Source organism: Camelus bactrianus, chromosome 11 (assembly GCF_048773025.1).
Source record: "Camelus bactrianus isolate YW-2024 breed Bactrian camel chromosome 11, ASM4877302v1, whole genome shotgun sequence".
Classification (NCBI taxonomy): Eukaryota; Metazoa; Chordata; class Mammalia; order Artiodactyla; family Camelidae; genus Camelus; species Camelus bactrianus.
Window position 1 is genome coordinate 45,607,934 of NC_133549.1, and position 27,381 is coordinate 45,635,314.

At 36.0% G+C, this 27,381-nt stretch overlaps 2 protein-coding genes across 5 annotated transcripts in view; one reads left to right on the forward strand and one right to left on the reverse strand.

The window, feature by feature from the left end:
- Positions 1 to 27,381, forward strand: part of LOC123613150 (uncharacterized) — a 129,340-nt gene that overhangs the window by 12,901 nt on the left and 89,058 nt on the right. The gene's annotated exons all lie outside the window — the stretch shown is intronic.
- The window catches only part of LOC105081810 (cytochrome P450 2C19), a 32,119-nt gene continuing 14,150 nt past the window's right edge, over positions 9,413 to 27,381 (reverse strand). The window contains exons 5-9 of the mRNA XM_010971187.3: positions 27,105 to 27,281; positions 17,758 to 17,899; positions 14,972 to 15,159; positions 10,651 to 10,792; positions 9,413 to 9,915 (exon numbers count right to left, since the gene is read on the reverse strand). Coding sequence (XP_010969489.1) covers positions 9,734 to 9,915; positions 10,651 to 10,792; positions 14,972 to 15,159; positions 17,758 to 17,899; positions 27,105 to 27,281 — 831 coding nt within the window. The 3' untranslated portion in view covers positions 9,413 to 9,733. The remainder of the gene's footprint in view (positions 9,916 to 10,650; positions 10,793 to 14,971; positions 15,160 to 17,757; positions 17,900 to 27,104; positions 27,282 to 27,381) is intronic.

A 27,381-nucleotide genomic window follows, 5' to 3' on the forward strand; every position in this document is an offset into this window, starting at 1 on the left:
CGCTGTTTTTATTCTACTTACTCTGCTGGACATATGTAAAGTATTTTCTGTCTACATGGCCAAACATGGAGGTATCTTCTCTAACGCTGATAATTCTCCAGAGGATAATCTGGCTGCTGAATTTCATGCAGCAGGAGGGAGAAAGGAGTTAAGAGTGTCAGAATTCAACAAGTGGACTCTTACTGAACCTTCCTTTTCAGCCCTGCCCCTCACTCTTTCCCTGTCACTGCCCAGTGTCCCTGAGTGTATGAGCTTTTAGGTCTAGTTTCTGTGGAGAGTAAACCTCTGTCTTCCTGGGGGGAAAGTGAGTTGCCTGATGAAAGGAGTCTGGAGGAGACCTAGGCAGAGACAGCTTCCCTTCCCAACCTCATCCTTCCTCTATTTCCTTTGACATTTGATGTTTCCAAAGAAGCCTATGGGGGTTGTAGGGACAAAATTAACTTTTCCCCATTATATGTCTTCCTCTTCCAATATTTTGGTCATTGACTTCTCTCTGCTGAGCTGTTTATCACCTTTCAGTCTTCTCTCTCTGCTTCAGAAATTTCTTGAGGGTTTGGTGAGTGTTTCTTGTACTCCCCTTCTTCACCTGTAAAGGACAAACTCTCGTTTGTAATTAAGGTTATAGTCATTTCAGGGAGATCCTGACCCAGGGCAAGATTATATATGTTTCTAATCTGCTATGCCTATCCCCAATCTCCTGAAAGGTAAATTTCTAAAATAAAGTTGTTCCTAAAATGTAAAATTATTGACACTCCCCCAATTCTTTTGTTTTTTAGATTGAACTATAGTTGACTTACCATATTATATTAGTTTCAGGTGTACAAACAACATAGTGATTTCACGTTTTAATGGATTATACTCCGTATAAAGTAATCACAAAATTTTGTCTGTATTCCATGTGTTAGCTATATTCCATATTCCATGTGTTGTACATGACATTCTTCTATGTTACTGATTTTAGACTTAGTAGTTTTTACCTCTTAATGGCCTTCCCCTATCTTACCCCTCCCCCACTTCTTCCCCACTAGTAACCACTAGTTTACTTTCTGTATTTGAGTCTTTTTCTGTTGTGTTCATTTGTTCAGTTTTTGATTCCACATGTTAAGTGAAAACATACAGTATTTGTCTTTATCTATATGACTTATTTCACTAAGCATAATAGCCTTCAGGATCATCTATGTTTTTGGAAATGATAAAATTTCATTCTTTTTTATGACTGAGTAAAATGCCATTGTATATATGATGTTACCTGTGAGTTTGTCATAAATGACCTTTATTATGTTGAAATATGTTCCTTGTATAGCAACTTTGTTGAGTTTGTTGTCATGAATGGATATTGAATTTTGTCAGATGCTTTTTCTGCAACTATTAAGATGATCATGTGATTTTCATCCTTAGGTTTGTTAATGTAGTGTATCACATTAATTGATTTGCCAATATTGAACCACCTTTGCCTTCCTCAGATGAATCCCACTAGGTATGGTGTATGATCATTTTTATGGATTGTTGAATTCAGTTTGCTAATATTTTGTTGAAGGCTTTTGTGTCTATGTTCATTGAGGATATTCACCTGTCATTGTCTTTCTTGGTACTGTCTTTGGTTTTGGTATCAAAGTAATGGTGGCCTCATACAATGAGTTTGGGGGTGCTCCCTTCTATTCAGCTTTTTTGGAATAGTTTGAGAAAGATACGTATTAAGCCTTTTTTAAATGTTTGGTAAAATTCCCTCATGAAGCCATCCTGTCTTAGACTTTTGTTTGTTGGCAATTTGTTGATCTCTAATTCAATTTCAATACTAGTAATTGGTCTGTTCAGATTATCTATTTCTTCTTGTTTCAACCTTGGAAGATTGCATGTTTCTAGGAATTTATCCATTTCTTCTAGGTTGTCCAATTTGTTGGCGTAAAACTGTTCATTCTATTCTTTTAAAAGTCTTTGTATACATTCTGTGATAATGGTTGTAACTTCTCAGTCATTTCTACTTTTGTTTATTTGGTCCTCTCTCTCTTTCTCAATGAGCCTGGCTAAAGTTTTATCAATTTTCTTTACCTTATCTAAAATCCCAACTCCTGGTTTCATTGATGTTTTCTGCCATTCTTTTGGTCTCTATTTTATTTATTTCCACTCTGATCTATGTTAATTCCTTCTTTATGCTGACTCTGGGCTTTGTTTTTAATTCTTTTTCATGGTGCCATTGTTCAGTATTGCATGATTCACCCTCATTAGTGATTTTAAAAATAAATATTAACATAGTTAATAATTACAGCACCAGCTCATTAAACTGGGGTCAGAAAAGTTTGGTTTTGTAACCTTTAGAACTTAAATGAACCCATGTCTCAGTGAACACTTTAACCAGGACAAAACAAAGCACTAATTTCTTGACTAACTCACATAGCTGTAACTCTAATAGCACCACACCAGCATCTTTTGAATAAAAAAAGCTCGGTCAGTCTCTTTCGACACCCACTGTGTTTCTTGAATAAGAGATGTTCTACTCTGCACCTCCTTCTTTCTTCTGAGGCTTCTGACTGGCTCTTTCTTTTTATGGAATGAAAGAATCATTGATAATTTAAAGACAGAAGGGATTTCGGAGATGAATTTATCTGATGTTTATTTTTCTTGAGTGAACAGTGTAGACCTCAATGAGATAAGGAATTGGTATGAGACCTTATCTTAGAATCCTGATTTTCCAACTCCCATTTCAGTGACATCTCACATCAAATAGAATTTCCATTGCTTTCCAAATGATGAGGAGGGCATCAGCATGAAGCCCTCCACAATCAGTAAGAAATGCAAACCTTGCCTTGGCTAGAGTTGTGGATTAGAGTCAGAGTTTTAGATCATTATTAAAATTTATTTTTAGAGAAGTTTTAGGCTCCCAGCAAAACTTACCAGAAGGTATACCATTTCTATATCCACCAATACCATACCCACAAAGCCTCTTCTATAAACAACCCTCACCAGTGTGGTGTGTTTGTTTCACTCAATAAACAAACACTGACACAGCATTACACACCAGAGTCCATGCTTTATATTAAGTGTCAACGTGTGTGTCATACATTCTGTGGGTCTGGACAAAGCATAATGACTTGTATCGACCACTGTAGTACCATACAGAATAGCTGCACTGCCCTAAAAATCCCCTGTGATTAATGTATTCACCTGTCCCTGTCTCCAAGTCCCTGGCAACCACTGATCTTTTTTATTTTTATTTTTTTTACTGTATCCATAGTTTTGCATTTTCTGGAAAGTCATGTCGTTGAAATCACAGCATATAGTCTTCAGATTGTTTTCTCTCACTTAGTAAGTCTCATAAAGTTTTTCCATGTGTTTTCATGGTTTGATGTGTGATGTTTTTCTAACAACAGAGTAATATTCCATTATATGGATGTACCACAGTTTGTTTATCCATTCATCTATTGAAAGACATTGAAAATGCTTCAAAGTTTTAGGAATTATGTATAAAGCAACTTTAAACATTCATGTGCAGGTTTTTCTGCAGACATAATTTTTCAACTCATCAATAAATATCAAGGAGTGTGATTGTTGGGTCAGATGGTACGTGTATGTTTGGTTTTATAAGGAACTGCCAAGTATATTCCAAACTGCCTATACCATTTTACATGCCCACCAAAATGACTGATAATTTTTGTTGTTCCACATTTTTGCCAATACTTGGTTTTGTCAGTGATTAGGATTTTAACCATTCTCTTTGTGGGTACTGGTATCTCGTTGTTGTTGCTTACAAGTCCCTAACGATCTAGGATGTTGAACATTCTTAACATGCTTATTTGCAGTATGTGTATCTTCTTTGGTGAGGTGTCTGTTCAGATCTTTTGTCCAGTTTTAAACTGTGTTCTTGTATTTTTGACTGTTGAGTTTTAAGAGTTCTTTGTATATTTTGGATATATTTTTGACTTTTGAGTTTTAAGAGTTCTTTGTATATTTTGGATAACAGTCCTTTTTCAGATATGTCCTTTGCAAATATTTTTTCCCAGTCACTGGCTTCTCTTCTCATTCCCTTGACAATGTCTTTCACAGAGCAGAACTTGTTAATTTTAATGAAATCCTAATTATCATTAGTTTTTCTTTTTTTTTCCACTGGTTGTACTTTTGATGATGTACAGAAAAATCGTTGCCAAACCCAAGTTGTCTAGTAATTTCTCCTATGTTATCTTCTATAAGTTTTACCGTTTTCCATTTTAACTTTAGACCTGTGATTTTTTTGAATTAACATTTGTGAAGGATATAAGTTTGTGTTTAGATGTGTGTATGTGTGTGCACATATCCAGTAGTTGATGTAAGATAGGTGTCCAGTTTCATTCTTTTGCCCCTGGAAATGTAGTTTCCTAGCATTATTTGTTCAATAAACTGTTCTTTCCCTGTTGTGTAGTCTTGTGTTGGCAAAGTTGTTGAAAGTCAGGTATAAGCTTGAGTTTATTTCTGGGCTCTGTATACTGTTCCATGCTGTATGTGTCTGTCTTTCTGTCAGATTAATACTGTTTTAATTACTATAGCTTTGTAGTGTATTTTGAAATGAGGGAGTGTTGTACCTCCAGCTTTTCTCCTCTTTTTCAAAATTCAGTTGGTTGTTTAGAGCCTTATGGTTTCATGTGAATTTGAACATTGTTCATTTCTATTTCTGTAAAACTTCATGAGTATTTTGATAGCTATTGTATTGAAAATGTAAATGGCTTTGGGTAGTATGGATATTGTAACAGTATTAATTATTCCAGTCTATGAACATGGGATATCATTTCCATTTCTTTGTTTCTTTTAAAATTTCTTTCAGCCATGTTTTGTCTTGTTCAGTATACAAGTCTTTCATTTCTTTAGTTAAGTTATTCCTAAGTTTTTAATATTTTTTCATTCTAGTATAAATAGCTTAGTGTTTGTAATATACTTTATACATCATTTATTCTTAGTGGATACAATTGCAACTGATTTTTGTATGTTGACTTGTGTCCTGCAAAGTTATTGAATTCATTTATTGGTCTCAAGAGAGATTTGTGTGTGTGTGTGTGTGTGCGTGTCAATCTTAGGATTTTCTTCATGTAAGATCATGTCACCTGTGAATGGAAATCGTTTTAATCCTCCCTGCTGATTTGAATGCCTTTTCCTTTTTCTTGCCTAATTTCTCTAGCTGGGACTTCTGGTACTATGTTTTGTCATCAGTGGTGAGAGTGGGTATCCTTGTTTGCTTCTGATCTTAAAGAAAGAGCTCTCTGTTTTTCACCAGTCTTGTTATCGGTTTTCATATGGCCTTCATTATATTGAGGTAAATTCCTTGTATACCTAGTTTGTTGAGTGTTTTCATATTGAAAGTCTGTTGAATTTTGTCACATGCTTTCTCTTGAGATGGTCATGTGATTTTTATCCTTTATTGTGTCGATGTAGTGTGTCACGTTTGATTTTTTTAAGTTGAATCATCCCTGCATTGCAGAGAAAAAAATCCCATTTCGTCATGATGTATGATACCTTTAACGTGCTGTTGAATTAGTTCTTACAGTATTTTATTGAGGATTTTTGCATCTGTCATCATAAGGAATATTGACATGTCATTTTTTTTTCTTGTGATGTCTTTGACTTTGGCTTCATGGAATTGCTAGCCTCAAATAATGAATTTGGAAGTGTTCTGTCATCTCCCAATTTTGGAAGGGGTTTGAAAGGATTACCACTGATCCTTCTTTAAATGTTTGGTAGAATTCACCAATGAAGCTATGTGGTCCTGGGGTTTCTTTGTTGGGAGGTTTTTGATTACTGATTCAATCCCTTTATTCATTGAAGTTCTGTTCTGACCTTCTGCTTCTCCATGATTCAGTCTTGTCTTGGTGGGTTTTATGTTTTTAGGAATTAATTCACTTCTTCCAGGGTATCCATCCATTCTGTATATTGGAGGGTGTATAATTGGTCATAGTAGTTTTTTATGGTTCTTTTTATTCTGTCTCAATAATTGTATAGTTTATCGTTTTTGTGTGATTTTGTTGATCTGATTCTTCTTTATTTCTTAGTCTAGCTAAAGATTGCCTCTTAGTAATGCTTTTGCTGCATCCCATAACTTACGGTCTGATGTCTTTTCATTTTCTTTCTCTCAGTGTGTTTTCTAATTTCCCTTTGATTTCCTCTTTGACCCATTGGTTGTTCAAAAATATATTAACTTCCACATATTTATGAACTTCCAGCTTTTCTTCTGCCATTAATTTCAAGTTTCATTCCACTGTAGTCAGAAAAGATATTTTGGTATGATTTCACTCTTCCCAAATTAGTAGAGACTTATATTGTGATGTGACACATCATCTATCCCACATAATGTTCCGTGTGTGCCTTAGAGGAATGTACATTCTGCTGCTGTTGAGTGGAATGTTTTATATATGTCTGCTTATTACGTCTGTAGTTCTCTCTAGGAGCTGAGTTATATACATGTCTGCTATGTCTGTTTGATCTACAGTGTTGTTCAAATGCACTATTTCTTTGTGGATTTTCTTTCTGGTTGACCTATTCCTTATTAGAATGAGATGCTGAAGTCTCCTACTATTATTGCAGTTCTTTTATTATTATATTACTGTTGCATTTCTCTCTTCAGTTCTGTCAGTGTTTATTTAGTATATTAAGGTGCTCTGGCATTGGGTACATGTATATTTATAACTGTTCTATATTCGTGGTGGATTGATCCTTTTATCACTAGATAGTATCCTTTTTCTGTCTTTTGTAATACTTTCTGACTTAAAGTCTGTATTGTCTGATGTGAGGGTAGTTATCCTTGCTGTCTTTTGGGTACCATTTCCATGGAATACCTTTACCTACCCATTTACTTTCAATCTATGTGTGTCCTTAAATCTGAAGTGAGTCTCTTGTAGACAGCACATAGTCAGATCTTATTTTTTTTTTTAATCCATTCAGGCAGTCTATGTCTTTGATTAGGGAATTTAATCTATTTATGTTCAAAGTAATCATTGATAAAGAATGACTATTTTCATTTTGTTAACTATTTTTTGTTTGCCTTGTAGTTCTTTATCCCTGCCTTCTTGTATTATAATCTTACTTCAGTTTTTATTCTTTTTTTGTATTGCTATACTTTGACTTCTTTTATCTTTGCTTTTGAATACCATAAGGCAAGAGAGCTTACACAAAAGAGCTTAGTCTATTTTAGCTGATAACAACTTAACTTCAATCACATACAAATTCTACCCTTTTAATCATTCCCACATTTTTTGTTATTAATGTCAGAATTTAATGTATATTTACATTGTGTTTCTATTAACATGTTTTTACTTATAGTTATTCTTAATATTTTGTCTTTTAACTTTTCTAATAGTCATTAAACTCACTATATAAAGTCATTTTCCTACCATCATTTCAGCAATATAGTGTTCTGTATTTTTCTCTATATTTACCTTTACAAAAAAGGTTTTATTCCTTCTTATCCTATCATGTTGCTGTTTGTGGTGCTTTCATTTCAAGTTGAAGAAGTCCCTTTGGCATTTCTTGTAAGGCAGTCGGAGTGGTGATAAGTATTCTCAATTTTGTTTGTTTCGGGGGGTTTTATCTCTTCTTCATTTTTAAAGGATAGTTTTGATGGGAAAAGATTTGCGATTGGAGGTTTTTTCTTTCAGAACTTTTGAGTATATTTTCTCACTCCCTTCTCTCCTGCAAGATGTCTACTTAAACATCTGCTGATACTCTTATGGGGGGTTCCCTGTACGTGAGAAGGTGCTTTCTCTTACTTCTTTTAAAATTCTTTCATTGTCACTGACTTTTGACAACTGAGATTATTGTGTCTCAGTGTGGATTTCTTTTATTTTTTCCCGCTTGAGGGTCTTTATGCTTCTTGCATTTCCATGTCCACTCCCTTCCCCAGATTTGGGAAATTTTCTGTTATTGTTACTTTGCTTATTGTTACTTTCCAGTTCTCTCTTCTCTTCTAGGATTCCTATACTGAATATATTGGTCCACTTGATAATGCTCTGTGAGTCACTTAAGCTTTCTTTTCTTTTTTCTTTGTTTTTGCTCCCAAGTGAATATTTTCTGATGACCTATCTTCAAGTTGGCTGGTCCTTTTCCTTGATCTAGTCTGTTGTATCCTCTAATGACTTTTTTGGTGAAATTTTTGCATTGTTCAGCTCTGTAATTTACGTTTGGTAACTTTGAATTGTCTGTCTTATTGTTGGAATTCCTACTTCAGTTCCTTATTGTTCTAGTGACCCCAGCAATGATTGTTACGACTGTTATTTTGAATTATCTTTTAGGGAAAACATGTGTCGCCTGTTTCTTCATCCTCCTTGACACTCATAGTTGCTCTGTGCATGTTAGACAGAACAGCCACTCCTCCCAGTCTTCTCTGACTGGTCTCTGCAAGAGAATTACCTCATTAATCAGCTCAACCAAAGAGTCTGAGAGTCTCACAAACCTGATGCTAGTCTAGTCTGTGTTTCTTCTAGCCATCCCCAAGTGTCCAGTGTGTACAGAGTCCTGTCAGTGCTCCAAGACAAGCAACACAGAGATCAGTTCACTTTGCCACTCCCCAGTAAATTGTGAACGGTTGGCATACCAGATGTGCAGGCCAACTCCTTTGGTCCTCATGGAGAAGCTTGGAGCTTGGGGGTTCCTCCCCAGTTATATGGCACTTGGCTCAGGTGGGAAGTCATGGTAAGAGTGTGTCCCTGCTTTTCTTTTCTGGCTTTCTTGTGGTTTGATTCACACTCATGCAGGGTACAGAAGTCTTTCAGCTAGTTTCTTGATTTTTACAAAGGGAATTGATTTGTGTGTTGTTGTGAATCAGTGTGTCCACTGAGAGAAGGAGAGTTCAGAGCTTTCTATTATGCCATGTACTGATGTTACCCCTTGTTGGGTGAGTTCTGACAGAGTGTGTATTTAATGAATTGACCTATTTCATCTAATATATCAAATTGGTGGGCATAGGATTGTTCACAATATTCCTTTTTTATCCTTTTAATGTCCATGGCATCAAAGAGATGGCCCCTCCTTTCATTACAGCTGGTGTAATATGTGTCTTCTATCATTAAGGGACATAGCCTGGCTATGGGTTTATTAGTTATACTGAGTTTCAAAGAACCTGCTTTGGTTTCATTGAGATTTTCTTGATTTCCTGTTTACAATTTCTGTTCTGACTTTTTTGTTATTTTTTTGTGACCAACTTTGAATTTCATTCCTCACTATCACTGATCTCAGTATTTCCCTACAGGGTGAAACTGCTTCTGGACACACCTTCTTTCACTTTCAAATCCAACCTAAATTAACTCTAGGTGACATGAAGCCAAGAGAGCTTTTTCTCTCATTCCCTTTGTCATTCTCTGTGCTTATCATTATGAGGACCAGCATGATTTCTATGGATTATTTTCTTTCATTTCTTACCTGTATTATACACAATGGAAGGAAATTCTTGAGTCCTGGCTCATGAAGTTACGCTTTTTATTTTGCGCATGCACAAGAGGTGGCTCTGCATTGGCATACACCAATCGTCTTGTTCTATTTTGTATAGATTACACAGTACTAGTCAATATTAGAAATGTATTAGCTGTGTGACGACTGAAAGCAAGGTTACAAAGCGTGAAGAATAGCAGACACAATGCTGTAGTGAAACTGCTCAATGATGAGAGGGGAGGTCAGAGAAGGCATTCCCAGGCAGATGGGGAAGAGGAAAGGAGATGAACGATTCCCCAGATGAGGGAGTTGCAGACAGTATCACAGGACAAGCCTGATGATCGTCGCTTCCTCACACAGGAATGAAGCAGAGCTGGTAAGGAGGTGGCACGGAGGCAAACCCATTGACAATTGGGGTGGTGTCAATGTCCTTTGGGTCAACCACAGATTTCAAGGTAAACTTTTGTAAAATTGTGGTCAGGAACAAAAACAGCTCCATGCGGGCCAGGCCCTCTCCTGCACAAATCCGTTTTCCTGAAATCAACAAGTACAAAGAGTACACAGTCCTTAAAAAATATGTTTCAGGCTGTCAGAAAGACACTGTGCAGTAACTATTTAATGAATGGTTGAATGGATGGATGGAATGCAGGACAGCTGGATAGACGGATGGACCTAGGGTAGACACACATGCTATCCATAGAACTTTGTGTCTTAACAGGTGTCCTCCTTTAAATAGATTTTTATTGAGTTTTGGCACTGTGCCAAGTCCTTCATTAAGTAGTCTCATGCAATTAGACATTTTATGTTCTCACCAATCTCGTTTTTTTCTAGAAACACACAGTGTAGTTGTATTTTCTGTTGGCAGTTTGGTGTTGCCATCATCTTTCTTTCTGTTCCTTACAGCCTGTGTTCCCTGCTCCAGCTATACCTACTCTTCATAGATCTTAAACATAGTTTGAAATTTCATGTTTTATAACATGGGGTTCCTTTTGGTTAAGATGCATTTCTCTTATATTTTCAGTACCTAGCTCAGATTTTCTCTCTGAATTTCCAAGAACTGGGTCAGCTCTCCAAAGCTCTGGGGATCTAGTGCAGTAATAAGGGTGTATCGTGAGGAGGGCTAGTGCCTTGGCACGGTGATTGCTGTTCATAATCACGGAAAAAGAGCAATTCTGCCAGCACCCAAGTGGGAATTTATGTAAGGTCCAAGTGACCCCCAAAAGGTATCTTGTCCTCTGAAGTAATGAAAGGAAATATTTGTTTTATTACCTGCTGAGAAAGCCATGAAGTACTCGGTCTTCTTAAAGTTGCCACTCTCATCCAGGAAGTGGCCAGGGTCAAACACCTCTGGGTTGGGGAATTGTTTGTCATCGTGCAGCACAGAAGTCAGCGACGTTAATATAGTCGTGCCCTGGAAAGAACACATGAAGATAAACTCTATTACAAAGGAGTTGTGAAGGTGGAGGAAATGTTATAAATTATTTGTTCTAATCTCTGATCTATGTAGATGAGGAATCCTCGGTCAAAAGAAGGACATTAGCATTTTGAGTCAGACAGAACAAGTAATAAACAAGTTTAAGATTAGTGGTAGTGATACTGTGAACTTGGACTTCAGTAGCATTTGAAGTACTGAGTACATGGGTCCTAGGTTGCCAGACCTTCTGAATCCATCTGCTTATCACAACATTTGACACTGGGATATGTCCCCACCCGGTGCTTTACTTTATCACTTCAGTTTTCATTCATATCAAATGTGGATTATGGTTAAAAATGGAAGACTCTGTTAGTGGTTGAAATTTTTGGAGTTTTCTGTTTAACACGGCTTTTAAAAATGACATATGATTTAATAATAGCGTCTGTGATAATACAAGTAAGTACTGCTAGTATTTATCATTGCTCTGCAGACTGTATTAATTTTAAAATATGTGGTAGGGTCATTACAGATTAATCCTAGTTTAGAAACATGTAAAGGATGATAAAGTTAGAAAAATCATTTTACAACAATTCTGTTTAGGATCATTGATTTTTGGCAACTTATCTGTTAATGCTAAAATTGTTGGGTGAGTGATAAATCTGGTATTTACAAAGTCTTAGTACTATGCCCTAGATTTTTATGAAGTAAATGTAAAAAACCGCAGAATTTTGTTCATGGAGAAATGTTGCAGATACTGTTTCATTATGTGAACAACAGTGTATAAGCAGTAATGATGTAAGTGACATTATGTGACTTCACTTCTGCAATGAATTCAGAGCGATATACAAAGCATATATGTGCTTCTCCTGCAAAATCATAACTGATACCTAATTTCTAGAGACCAGTCACGTAAAACCAGCCTGAGTGATATTTTATGTGACCACTAGCCTGGACACATCTCAAAGTGAAATATACGGAAAGGAACAAAGAGGGCAAAGACAGCTGATAACAGGAGGCTAAAGGGTAAGGGTAGCCAAATTTCTTGCTTGTTCCTTGGCTGGATACTGAATTGAAAAGTAAGAAAAAGCTGTAAAGGATATTCCAGGAAAATTGTGAAATTGGAGATTGAACCCAGGATCTCGTGCATGCTAAGCATGTGCTCTACCACTGAGCTTTGCTTTATACCCCTCCCTCCCATGGGAAATTTTAAATATAGGATGTACGTTAGATAATATTAATGTATCAATGATAACTCCTGAGTGTAAATGATATTGACCTATATACACAAATTGTTGTTACTTAGATATACATATTGAAGGATTGAGGTTTTGACATATAAATGAACAGATAAATGGATATAATAGTAGATACATATACAAGTTCATATTTTACATATATCTGCACGTCTTTAATGTTTACTTTTAAAAGATTTTTAGTGCAAACTTTGTAGAAAATTGCATTCCTTAAGTTTATCATATAAGAGATCTAAAACCTTATTTTTTAAGTTATTCATGCTTATATATTTCAATACGTATTTTTTTGAAAATCTACCTTTAAGATGCAAAAAAAGTTACAAAGCCAATATGCTGTCATCAAACGTTGCTTAACAAATGGGTATTTATAATAAATTAAGGAAGCATAACCATTACTCAGCAATGAAAGTAAAAATTTACCTGAATGGATCAGTGATCTGAATGTAATTGCTAGGACTATCAAGTTTTAGGAAGAGATAATGGTAATTCTTTGTGACCTTGTGCTGAAAAATATTCTTTAAGTAGGGGGAAAAAACCTGTAGAAAAATCAGCCTGTAGTATTGTAAGTGTTCTATTAGGCAGTCTTAGATACTGACAAATAACAACCACTGTGCAAGTACACTCTACCTTCTGTTTTTGGACAGATCGTGAGCTAAGCATTTTAAACTGAAAAAAATCAATGAGAATAACCTTTTGTGACACATGAAAATTAACTGAGATCTAAATTTCAGTTTCCATAAAAACTGGGATATAGCCATTCTCATTTGTTTCACTGTGTCCTGTGGCAGCTTCCATGCTCCAGTCGCAGAAGTGAACACTGGCATCAAACACTCCAAGGCCTCAAAGTCTGAAGTATTTACACTCTTGTTCATTATAGATAAAGTTTACCAGCTCCTGCTTAGACCATTATCTCTGCCTTGCTCAATGACTGCAGCTTGGGTAGAAGAAATCACTTATTGGTAAAAAGGTAGAGTCAGCCACCCAGTGTTCCTATTTGTGTACTGGGATGTCCGTGCAGAAGGGAGTGCTCATTTGCAATATACACATTGGGAATATGTATGACGATACGATGGTCATTCCTGATACACTGGATGTGAGAGATGGGCAATCCTATTCTGACTCCTAGTGGGTTGTTTTCCATTTACTTAGAAATAGAACTAGAAAGACGTTTGATTAATTATTACCTTAGACCCCAATATTAAAAAAGAAAACTCTGCTCCTCACTGTGTCCTTTGGTGAAAAAAGAGTGGACTTGGAGTCATAACCCTTGTAGCAAATCTGGGATCCTTGAGACACGTCCCATAATCTCTTACTAATTCATCAATTCTGTCTTCTCCAAAGATTGGCATTAGTACTTGCAGCCTTACCAATCTCATTTCTTTCTCCAACAAAATACAAATGTTATTATACTATTTCTAATATTAATAGTAATATGTCTTGGCTTCAAGTGGATGAGAGTAGCTTGTAGCATACCCACTAGAAACCCTGAGTATATACAGAAATTGTGTATTAGAAAGCATTAGAACTCTGCTAAACCAGAAATTTGTCTTAATATTCCGTAGTTGGGGGAACCTCAGAGTGGTCAGCTGACACTTCAAGTTAATTTTAGTCTGTGTCAGTGTCCAAATTTTACTCAAAACAGGAGATGTTTACATCATTCTGACTGCCTAGTAGGAGAGGGATGAACTCTCCGGAAGAAGATAAGCATCTCTGAAAACTCTGCATTTTTTTCATATATATATATAATAATTAATATTTAACCAAAAGTCATCATGCATTTCAAAGACACAACTAAGTGGCCACAAGTAGAAGACAGAAAGGCAATTAAAATACACCCACATAGGGAACATTTCTCACCTCATATTGTATGGCCAACATTATCTTGATATCAGACATCTGACGAGAAAATTTTGAGGAACAAATATCATAGGCTAAAAATCTCCAATGACTAAACAGAGAAGTCCTGAACAAAATGCAGCAGATCAAAGCCAGCTTTGTGTGTGTGTGTGTACTTATTTATATTTAGTGGGAAAATTTAGACTGATATATACAACCGTACAAATAGGTGCAGAAAGCAATAGGAAAGAAATTGTGTATCAATCATGACCAAAAAAAATCACAGAAAATAAAGGAAGAAGGTAAGCTTTCTTAACATGACTTTAAAAATTTACCAAAATGTACATAAAACATGCTAAGTAGGGAGATGCTAAGCTAGCACCCTCTCCCGTAAATCAGAAATGAAACAAAAATGATACATAGATATTAACCCAGATACCAGGACAATATATGTAGAAATTGTAATTAATCTGGAGACAAATTACTAGCAATGATTTTAAATGTAGCAAGTTTCCTACAGATAAAATCATCAAAATGATAAAATTGATTATATTTCCATATTCCAGAAAAAGAAATGGAAAAGACATTAAAATATTTATAAAAACAACAATATTAAGCACCTAGAAAATAAAAAAAGAGTTGTAAGTCAATGCATTGAAAAAAACCTGAGAAAATTATAGAAGCTCCCCCATATTGGAAGTATGTAGCATATTAATTAATTCAAAGATTAAACAAATCATGATGCTGTGTCTTTCTAAATAGATCTGATATCACCCTGAAAAAATTCCAACAGAGCATTTCAGTAAATGGAGAAACTGATACTAACATTTGTTTGAAAAGGTAAACAGCTAAGATCAGAGAAGAAAGATAAAAGATGTAGAACAAATTTGGAAGACTTACACTACCAGCTGTCAAAATCTGTTATAAAACTTTATAGACCTAACTGGAAATAGCACACAATCCATCAAGCTGCCACACATATAATTTTGGGGCTTCTCTTATGTTGTATTCCTAGAGGATTGCACCCTTACTGTGAAAAGGGGAATTTCAAGACCCGTTAGGTCAGGAGAAGAGAAACCAGTCTTACCTTCGGGATGACGTAGTTTCTGAATTTAATGTCGTGGGTCACCGCATGGGGCACGTTGGTGGGGATGAGGTCGATGTATCTCTGGATCTCGTGCACCACAGCATCAGTGTAGGGCATGCGGCTCCTGTCCTGAATGCAGGGGCTCCGGTGTCTGCCAATCACATGGTCAATCTCTTCCTGGACCTTAGCTGGTAAGAGGCAAGTAAGACTGATGGAAAAAGAGAAATGTGCCTCCCACATTTGCATACCAATTCAGGGATACATGAGGCATTATGAAGGTGTCCCAGCATCACTGTATACATCACTTATGTGACCAGGTTGCACCTAGACATAGAGAGGATCATTGCCATAATGTAAATACATACAAGCCTCCTACAAGCTAGACTCAAGATACATCTATACATACCTCTATGTTAACCTACATGATAAAACAAATGATGAAATGTTTCCAAGTATAAACAGAACATATAGTCAAGACATTATTGTCCTTGCTGAAAGAAAAACAAATCTGATATTAATTTCTACAAAATACTATAGGAGTAGAAAAGTTAAATTATAAAGCATGTATTTTAGTGTATTTGTATATTGTGTGTGTGCAATGTACAGTGGTAGTCTCCTCATCCTCCAGCTTCCCACATGCCACCACCCTGAATATGCTAGCAGTTCCTTCTGAAATGTATGTTCTATTTCTAAATGATGACTCACCACTTCTATTTTCAACTTATCTATTTTTAGACAACATCCTCCCATGTGTGATAAGAATTTGCATGTCCATCCCCACCTCATACAAAATACACATAGACACACACAATTCCTTTTACTCTATTATCCCAAACATACTTAGGCCACAATCGTTGGCTGTTAGGATATTCATTTTAACATTGTTCTGATTGCATAAACAGGGCTCCCTGATAAGAGGACTATGATTATGTTTGTTTCGGTATTTTCTTGGACTTAATCATGTCTCTTTATTCACTTGATAAATTTCTGTATCTTGACCTAGAATTATTTCCAAATACTGAGGTAGATATTCCCAATTCCATATAATAAAATTTTTCTATTTTTAGGAAGCCTCAGACAATCACTTCCCTTTTATTTGCTGTCTTCCTTCATACCTGCTTTATCCACCTAATCCATTTTGAAATGTATATTTGTCTAGGCCTGATATTTAACAACAGCCCCGACACTTTCATGCCCAGTCATGAGTTCTGATTCCTAGAGCATATGACTTCTCACATGACTTCAGATATTTGTGTGAGAAAGGGAAAAGTGGGAGAAAATTTTTAGTACACCTGCAGGTCTGAAAAGATTTTATTAATACACAGTTTGAGAGTTGCTCTTGAATTCTGATGCTATTCTGAATCCTAATCCTTTATATATGACGTGACATGTCTCTGAAAGATTTTATAATTTTCTCTGTAATTCTGTTGTTCTGAAATTTCATGACCCTTTGTCTTGTTGTGGATGTTTTTATTTCATTCACTCTGCTGTACATGTTGAGAGAATTTTCTATCTACATGGCAAAATTTGGAGGTGTTTCCTGTCTCTCACTCTCCAGAGCGAATCACAGGTTCACTCTGTGAATTTTATCTAGCTGCTTATTTTCAGGAAGCAGGATAGAAAAAGGAGCTAAGAGTCTCTGAACTCAAGAAGTGAATTTTAACCTAACCTTTCTTTCAGTAGTGCACCTCACTCTTTCCCCTACCTCTTCCCAGTGTCCCTGAGTGTAGGACCTCTTAGGTTCAGTTTCTCTAGAGAGTAAACTTCTCTCTTCCTATTGGGGAAAAACAATCACCTGCTAGAAGGGGTTGTCAAAGGGACATGGCAGGGAGAGCTACCTTTATCACCATATATCTACCCCTACTGTCTTTGACGCTTGGTGATTCTAAATACTAAAACTTATAGGATTGTAGAGACGTAAATTATTTCTTCTCATAATGTAACTTCCTTTTCTGACATTTAGGTCACAAGTTCATCTCTATACTGACTTCATTATCACCCCTCTGTAAGCTGTCTGTGTTCAGAAATTTGTTAAACATTTGTCAGCTGTGTCCTGGCCTCTTCTTGTCCATCTTTAAAAGACTAATTCTCGTTTGTAATAGGTCATAGTCATCTTAGAGGGGTCCTGACACGACAAGATAGTGTTTCTAAATTGCTATGGATTAGTATCACTCTTTAAATGCACTTTTGTAACATAATGTTCTTTGTAAAAATAAAATGATTGATCACCCTAATTTTCATTTTGGCAAGCACTAGTTTTCTAGAAACAGAATTCTGGACCACTAAAATACCTTTATCGCATCTTAGGCCTGAATAGAATAAATTCTTGTGAATGTACATTTGAGAGCGCTTCGCAGAATGTGGACGTTATCTCAGGCAACCTCACTAAATTTCTAGGATTTCCACCTATGCTTCAATGAGAAGTGTTTCTGTTTTCCACCCCTGTTTAGGACACTGCATTTTCAGAATGAGGATAAATCAGAGTGACCTTTCCATGATAAAACCAATGTGCAGCCCCAGGCTAATTAATGCCCACTATGTCTGCTACAAATAACCTCAGAGAGTGCTTTATTGCTTTGCTACTTCCCACAGTGTCTTCACTCCTCTCAGTCATCCTCCTGTGTTATGTAAAGATGTCCATTATTATCCCTTCATTAAATTTCGAAAAATTAAGCTGTTCAGAGATTTAAATTTAAATACTTCCCTATGAGAAACAAGGTGGAAGCACTCGCAGTCTCTTCCCAGTATCTTCTTTGAAGTTACCCTGCCCACCATGTTGGTCATACCTGTGACCTCTGGGTGCTTCAGCAAGAGGAGGAGACCATATCTCAGAGTGGTGCTCGTTGTCTCTGTCCCAGCTCCAAACAAATCAGATATCGTGGCTAACAGGTTTTCAACAGTGAACTCTAATTCTTGATTGTGTTTTTCCTAGGAATGATTTGGTAAAATTATTTGACAAGCTAATTTGCTAGCATTGCTGTTAATCCAAAAGTCATACGGCTTTAAGGTTAAGCCAACATATAAACTACAAGGTGCAGTTATAGGAAAAACTGCTGTATGATATAACAAAAGTACTGTAGATGAGTTGACTCAAGTATCATTTTCTCCTTATTCCTCACTTGCCTAAAAGTTCCATTCATCAGCCCCTTATGCATTTAAGTAGGCTATGCAGCTTACTTTTTGCCATTAAGATATAAGCAGAAGCCTATTGGTGCCGCTTCCTCTCCTTCCACCTGAAAAGAAGTGTTTGAGGGAGTTGATAGAGTACACGTCACCTTGGAACAGTAGGGCTTGATCATGAAGTAAGGCTTATATTCTAAGTATGAGTGAAGAAGAATGGAAGGTGTTTAAAATTCTAATGTTTTGGGGGTTCAGTACTATCCCTACAGTGACAGATGACAAGCCTCCTTGTATATGAGCTGAATAATCCCACTATTTGTTAAAGCCATTTTTTCTCTTACTTTGGCATGAACACAATCTTAATTAGTAGAAATATAAATTAGGGCTATGTCATGAAAGATATAAGCCTAAGTCAAGATTTCATAATTCTCTTCTGTGTTAAAAAGTTATAGAACTCAGTATTGTTTGCAGACTCACCATGAAGTTGGAATTGTGCAAAAACTAATATTGTAGTTCAACCTAGTAAAAGAGAATGGATGCCCAGAGCTAATACAGGGCCATCACTATTGTATTCCACATGTGATGCAATAAGCAGCTTGGTCTAGGAAACAAATATAGGAATGAATCGAAATATACACTTGAAGTGCCACTACAGTCATGAAGACAGAATCTGGGACATTCACTGTCCATAAGGAAGAAGAGAGTAGGGGTAATGCCAAGGGTATCAGACTGACTGAATGGAGCTGTCGTGGGAAGTTGGTAGAGACAGCAGTTGACAAGTACAAGTAATGTTAGCTTAGGAGTGAGGACATGATGTGACATGGAATAGATAACAACAAGCAGGTAGTTTCAATGCTGAGTGGAAAGGATCACTAACGTAAAAAAAAAGTATATTTTTGCACACGTGTCACTAGGCCAGCATTGATTTTATGATGCATTTACAGTCTCCAGAGGTCCAATGCCATGTCTAGTATTAAGTAATAAAGAGAATCAAGGCAGACTAAACACTCTGAATTTGTGTACTTGTTAGAAAGAGTCATCTCCCTTGGCTCTACCCAAGCTCTAAGCTTGTCAATTCACAACTGTTCTACAGTCGAATGAGCAGTGCACTCATAAAGCAATATTAGTATTTCCATTGCTTAAATTGGATTTGGAGATACAGTGCTTATGTGCACATAGCCTACCAGTATTACGCTATACAAAACAATGTTGAATGAAATTAAAAGAAAACGTGGATAAAGAACACTCCTTGACATAGATCAAAACACGCAATATTTTATGATAGCATTACTGGATTAATATCACAAAGATGGCAGAAGGAAGTTTCACAAATCAATCTGTTCACTGAAACAACTGCTGGCCATGCACAAAGTCTCTGAGCAACTCTTTTGGTACTCTGGGGACTAAACACTTGCAGCTGATGTCCTTAAGTATAAATGTTGATACATCTACATCTCGCATACTGGCTAGCATTCCTCATAACCTAGTTCGAAGGCAGGCAGTTGTGAAAAGTGTAGACTGTGTTCTAGTACAGCTAGTCAGTATAGCTAGTAGGTCCCAGAGTGGGCAACGGGAGCACGTTCTTCAAAATTGGGATTGTAGGTTTTGATCACTGAGAGGTTGGCACGGAGAATAGCCATTGTTTCAATCTCCAGGGCTTTCATTGAAAAGATAAAGAGAATGCCATCTTTTACTTTTCTACTTTCTTTAGCTCTAGGTATTTGATAGAATGCCTGTAAGGTCACTACTTTACTATAGAGATGACAGAAAAGAGAGTCAGGTGCCCACAGAGGATAAGAAAAACAGTCTTGGCAAAAACAATTGGGAAAACTTTCTAAACAGATGAATGATTGTCGTCTTCATCAAGTAACAGTAGCAATTGTTGGAACAGGGTAAAATCTTATTTTCAGACTTACTCAATACAATATATTAAATACTGTCTTCTCAACAGAAAAATTACAAAGCACACATGAAAAATAGGTGATTATGGCTCATTAGCAGCTTTAAAAAGTTGACACAAACCATTGCTGAAGAGGCCCAGACACTGGACTTAACTAGATAAAAAGTTTAAGATACATGTCTTGGATCTTCTCAAAGAGAGGAAGGAAACCATGTGCAAATCACTAAAGAATGTTAATAAAGTATATGAACACTTAGGGAACATCAATAATGAGAACATTTTAAAAAGGAACCAAATAGAAATTCAGGAGCTAAAAAGTACAATACTTGAAATTAAAATAAAATTTACCAGAAAGTTTCAACCACAGGTTGGAGGAAGCCCAAGAAAGAAACAGCAAACCTGATGATAGGACAACAGAAATTATGAAGTCTGAATAATCGAAAAAAAAAGTAATAAGTAAAAATGAACAGATCCTAAGGAACCTATGGAACTCAATAAACTGTAAAACATCCACTTACTGGAGTCCCAGAGAAGAACGAGAAGGAGCAGTAAAAAATATCTTTGAAGAAAGAATGGCTGAAAACTTCCAAAATTTGGTTAAAAATGAATCTACACATCCAACAAGCTAAATAAGTCCCAAGAAAGATGAAACCAAACAACCCACAGCAAGGCATATTTTAATCACAATGTCATAAAGCAAAGACAGAGATATTTAAACAATCAAGAGAGCAGTGACTCATCTTGTACAAAGGATTCTCAATGGTAGTAACAGCTCATTTTCCTTCAGAAAGTGTAGAGACCAGAGATTAGTGGAAGGACACATTTAAAGCCCTGAACATAAAGATGCCAACCAAGAATTCTATAACTGACAGAACTATTATATCCATAATGAAGGAGAAATCAAGACATGCCCCAAATAAAGGGTAAGGCGATTCCTCATTAATAAATCTGCTAAAGAAATGCTAAAGGAAGTAACCTTTTAGGGTAAAATCAAAAGACACTAGATGTTAATTGAAACCCACATTAATAAGTGAATATGCTTGATGAAAATAACTAGGTAAATATAAAAGCTAAAATTATTGTAGGCTAGTATGAATCTCTTTATTGTCTATATTGTTTAAATGAAAAATGCATTAAACAATCATTATAAATATATTTCTAGGCATGCACCATATAAAGAAGTAATTTGTGACACACAAAAAAATAAAACGGGATGAATTTTGATGGGAGCATAGTTAACATGCAATTTAAAACTACTATGGAATCAAATCATACTAGGTTTTTATGACTTTAGGATGTTAAGAATAATCTAAGAAATTAAGTAAAAATACATGCAAAACATTGAAGAGGAAAAAAGGTACACTAAAACAACTGATCAAACAAAAATTATAGATATATTGGAAGAATTGAGAAGCAAAAGGCATTAGGGGAAAATAGCAGAGCAGAAGTAAATCCTTCACTATGTCTAATCACTTCAGATTTTGAAATTCATAAGTTTAGACAGATATTCAGAGAATACATTTTAAATTGTGTATATAAATATTCCATTTATGATGGAACATAATATAGCTATAAAAAGGAAGGAAACCTGCCACTTGTGAAGCATGGATGGGCCTTGAGGGCATTATGCTAAGTGGAATAAATCAGGATGAGAAAATCAAATATATGATCTTACACGTGGAATATAAAAGAAGCACTGAACTCATAAATATGGAGAACACATTGGTGGCTTCTAGAGATGAGTGGTCAAAATGCAAAAAAAGGGTCAAAAGGTACAAACTTCCGATTATAAAGTAAGTCAGTCCTGGGATGTAATGTACAGCCTGATGACTGTATATTGTATATTTCAAAATAGCTAAGAGAGTAAATCTTGGAAATTCTCATCACAAGAAAGAATGCAGTTACCTGTGCTGATAGATATTAACTAGACTTACTGTGGTAATTAATCACTTTGCAATATATGCATGTATTGAATTCTTATGTTGTACACCTGAAACTAATGTTATGTCAGTTATATCTCAATTTAGAAAAGTGTGCATTATTTACAGGAAACTCACTTTAGACCCAGAGATGCAAACACATTAAATCATAAAGAAGGAACGAGATGTTGCAAGCAATAGTAGCCAAATAAAGCAGGAATGGCTATGTTAACATTAGAAACAATAGATTTTAATCAAAAATAGCTGAAAAGAAACAAGTAAGTATGGGATATTTTAGACTGGATAAAAAAAAAGATAAAGTTGAATTCATCAGGAAGCTATAACAATAAACAGGTATTTGTACTAAACATAAGATGCCAAACTACAGGAAGCAAGCTTTAAAAGAACTGAATGAATAGGGAGTTGAACAAGAATAGTAGGAGACTTCAATACCCAACTTTCAATAATGCATAGTCCATCTAGACAAAAGATTGACAAGACAATGTAAGACTTGAACAACACTAGAATCAACTCTACTACCAGACATAAAGAGCACTTGTGCCAACAACAGCAGAATACACACTCTTCTCCAGTGCACATGTAACTTTCTCTATGGTAGACCATGTGTTAGGTCATAAAGAATTCTCAGTAACTGAAATAGATAAAAATGATACAGACTATCCTCTGATAACAGTAAAATGAGTCTAGAAATCAATAGACAAGTGAAAATTCTAAATTCATGAATACTTAAACATAGAAAAATAAATCTGATAATTCCACATGTGAAGAGCTTAAAAGTTTCAGTTCCATTCTAAGAGGAAATAAATTGTAAATAACTCTTCTAGGATCCACGAGAGGGGTTAGGACCAAGGGAAAACCGCTGCTTCCAAGATTGGAGAGGTTGGCAGGGAAATGCAGGGAGTCAGATTTAACAGAGAAGAGCCCCATGAATGGAAATCAGTGCCTGGGAAGGAAAACCTAAGTCGTAGTTGAGAAATTGCTGATAGCTCAGTGTGGACAACTCTGAGAGAAAATGCACAGGGAGCCCCATCCTACAGGGGCCACCACAGTATTTTGAGGTTTACCTCCCGGAGGTTGAGCAAGTTCTCACAGTAAATACTGGAGAAAAATCCCTTCATTTTTCCAGCAGGAGGAGGGCAAAAGGAACGATTTTTAAATATACTAGAGCACTCGATTCTTCTTAAGAAGGCCTGCCCTCAAGACAAACTAGATAAAAAAAAGTCTCACCTGCTGGGGTTTTATCAGACCCTAACTGACCTGAGGGAAGGGAAATATTCAATCCAGGTAGCGCTAGCATTCCATCTGGGAGAAGTGAAATACCCAACTCCAGTCCACTCTAGCTGTCCTGCCCCATCTGGGGAGCGAGAAAAACACTGAGAAACATACGTAAAGTTCAGAGTCCAGAGGCATAGGCTCACTCAAAATCCTCAATCCCTATTAAAATCACTGCTGCCTTCTTGGCATGAATTGACAAGTTTATCCTAAAAGTCACATGGAAATTTAAGGGACCTGAAAAGCCAAAACAATCTTTAGAAATAACAACAAAGAGATATTCTCAATTTGAAAACTAAAAACAAAGCTAGTAATTAAGACTACAAGATGATGTGATACTGGCATAAGGACTGACATAGAGATTATTGAGTTGAGAGGACAAATAAACACTCGTTTTCTTGTTTACTGAAGGATAGTCATTACAATGTATCAATTTCTGGATTACAGCACAATGCCTCAGTTATGCATATACATATATTTGTTTTCATATTCTTTTTCATTAAAGGTTATTATAAGATATTGAATATAGTTCCCTGTGTTAAACAGAAGAAAATTTTCTTTAATCTATATTTATATACAGTGGATAAGATTTGCAAATCTCAAACTCCCAAATTTATCCCTTCCCACTCCCTTTCCCCTGGCAACCATAAGATTATTTACTATGTCTCCGAGTCTGTTTCTGTTTTGTAGATGAGTTCATTAGTATCCTTTTTTTCTTTTTTAGATTCCACATGTGAGTGACGTCATATGGTATTTTTCTTTCTCTTTCTGGCTTACTTTCCTAAGAATGATGATCACTAGGGCCATCCATCTTGCTGCAAATGGTATCATTTTATCCTTTTTCTGGCTGAGTAGTATTCCATTGTATAGATATAGCACTTCTTCTTTATCCAGTCATCTGTCAGTGGACATTCAGGTTGCTTCCATGTCTTTGCTATTATATATAGTGTTGCTCTCCAGATATATGCCCAGTAATGGGATTGCTGGATCATATGTTAAGTCTATGTTCAGTCCTTTGAGAAGTCTCCATACTGTTTTCCACAATGGCTGCACCAAACTACATTCTCACTAACAGTGTAGGAGGGTTCCCTTTTCTCCACACCCTCTCCAGCATTTACTGTTGGTGGACTTTTGAATGATGGCCATTCTGACTGATGGGAGGTGATACCTCATTGTTGTTTCGATTTGCATTTCTCTGATAATTAGCGATACTGAGCATTTTTTTCATGTGCCTATTTGCCATTTGTTTGTCTTCACTGGAGAATTGCTTGTTTAACTCTTCTGTCCATTTTTTGGATTGGATTGTTTGTTTTTTTATTATTAAGTTGTATGAGCTGTTTATATATTCTTCAACTTAAACTTTGTCAGTCACATCATTTGTGAATATTTTCTCTCATTCTGTAGGTTGTTGTTTGTTTTGCTTTTGGTTTCCTTTGCTGTGCAAAAGTTTATAAGTTTGTTTAAGTCCCATTTGTTTAATTTTCCTCTTATTTCTATTGCCTGGGTAGACTGTCCTAGGAGAACATTGCTAAAATTTATGTCAGAGAATGTTTTGCCTGTGTTTTCTTCTAGGAAGTTTATTGTGTCTTCCCTTACATTTAAGTCTTTAAGCCATTCTGAGTTTAGTTTTGTGTATGGTGGTAGAGAATATTCTGACATCATTGATTTGCATACTATTGTCCAGTTTTCTCAGCACCACTTGCTGAAGAGACTGTCTTTTCTCCATCGTATACTCTTGCCTCCTTTGTCGTAGTTTGACTGTAGGTCTCTGGGTTTATTTCTGGGCTCTCTATTCTGTTCCACGTGTCTGTTTTTATGCCAATACCACACTGTTTTTATTACTATAGCTCTGTAGGATTGTCTGAAGTCTGGAAGGGTTATGCCTCCAGTTTTGTTATTTTTCCTCAGTAATGTTTTGGCAATTCTGGGTCTTTTGTGATTCCATATAAATTTTAGGATTATTTGTTCTATTCCTGTGAAAAATGTCATAGGTAATTTGATTGGGATCGCATTAAATCTGTCGATTACCTTGTGCAGTATGGCCATTTTAATGATGTTGAATCTTCCAATCCAAGAGCATGGGATATCTTTCATTTTCTTTAAGGCATCTTTAATTTCCTTAATCATTGTTGTGTAGTTCTACATGTATAAGTCTTTCACTCCATTGGTCAGATTTTTTCCAAGTAGTTTATTGTTTTAGATGCGATTTTAAAAGGGATTGTTTCTTTACTTTCTTTTCCTGCTATTTCATTGTTAGTGTGAAGAAATGCAGCTTATTTCTGTATGTTAATCTTGTATCCTGATACCTTGGTAAATTCTTTTATCAGCTCTAGTAGGTTTTGTGTGGAGCTTTTAAGGTTTTCTGTATATAGTATCATATCATCCACATATAGTGACATTTACCTCTTCTCTTCCAATTTGGATCCCATTTACTTCTTTTTCTTTCCTGGTTGCTGTGGCTAGGACTTCCAAGACTATGTTGAATAGAAGTGGTGAGAGTGGGCATCCTCGTGTTGTTCCAGATTTTAGTGGGAAGGCTTTCAGCTTTTCACAACTGAGTATTATGCTGGCTGTAGGTTTCTCATAAATAGCTTTTATCATGTTGAGATACAGTCTCTTTGATAAGAGTTTTTATCATAAATGGGTGTTGAATTTTATCAAATGTTTTTTCTGCATCTATTGAGATGATCATGTGATTTTTGTCATTTCTTTTGTTGATGTGGTGTATCACATTGACCTATTTGCATATGTTGAACCATCCTTGTGATGCTGGGCTGAATCCAACTTGATCATGGTGTAAGATCTGTTTTTATGTGCTGTTGGATTCTGTTTGCTAATATTTTGTTGAGGATGTTTGCATGTATGTTCATCAGCGATATTGGCTTATAATTTTCTTTTTTGATAGCGTCTTTGGTTTTGGTATCAGGGTGATGGTGGCGTCATAGAATGAGTTTGGAAGTATTCCTTCCTTTTTAGTCTTTTGGAAGAGTTTGAGAAGGATCGGTGAGAGTTATTCTTTGTATGTTTAGTAGAATTCCCCAGTGGAGCCATCTGGTCCTGGACTTTTGTTCGTAGTGAAGTTTTTTTTTTCACTGCTAATTTGATTTCATTTCTAGTGATCGGACTGTTCAAGTGGTCTATTTCTTCTTGATTCAATCTTGCTGGACTGTATGTTTCCAGAAATGTGTCCATTTCTTCTAGGTTGTCCAGTATGTTTCCATATAGTTGTAACACTCACATTTTGTCAGTTGATTTTTGACGAGGGTGCCAAGATGACTCATGTGGGAAAACTAGCCTTTTCAACAAGTGGTGCAGGACTCATGCACACAGACATATGACTCCAACTCTGTATCTATGCCAGTTCTTTTTCACTTTACATTCAATTAATGTTTCTGTCTTCCATCCACCAAGTATTTCCCACCTCACATCTCTGCACTGCTGTATACACTACTCACCCATCTGAAATTCCCTCTCCTGTTTTTCAATGCAGATATATTAAGATTTATTTCCAACCACTGGACATACAGGAAGCCCAGCTCTGTTAAGCCATTCTTTTCCATTCATTCAGGCAGTGTGTGCAATGATCCTGCCCATCTTCATAGTATAGCATGACATTTTGTATTTTCTAAATTGTTTATATTTCACCAGAGGTATCATTCTGTCTCTTCGTAGGTAGACTATTAGTACCCATAGAGTAGGATCAGGTTTTCTACTTATTTAACAGTTAAATATGATGTCTTCCATAACAATGTTTATTGTATATTCATGCACAAAATGGGTACTAAAATGCATGTCAACGTTGTTTGCATGACCACTGAAACATCCCTTGTAAATATGAGAGTAATCAATGAACAGAGAATGCACAAGCAGTGAAATAACTGATCTGTCATTAACATTTTACCTGCTCCATCTTGATCAGGAAGCAATCGATAAAGTCCCGAGGATTGTTCATGTCCAGGGATGCTTGGTGCTCCTTTGTTTTCTCCAAAATATAGTTTTTTAAATTAGCATTATTTTTAATTACTTTATTATGACTCCCTGGGAAATAATCAATGAGAACGGGGAAAGTATTGCAGATCTAGGAGAGAAAACAATAGTTTAATGAATAAAGAACACTGAATGAAGACTTGTATACCATATGCCAAGCCCTGGTTAGAAACAGTAGTATAAATGGTAAT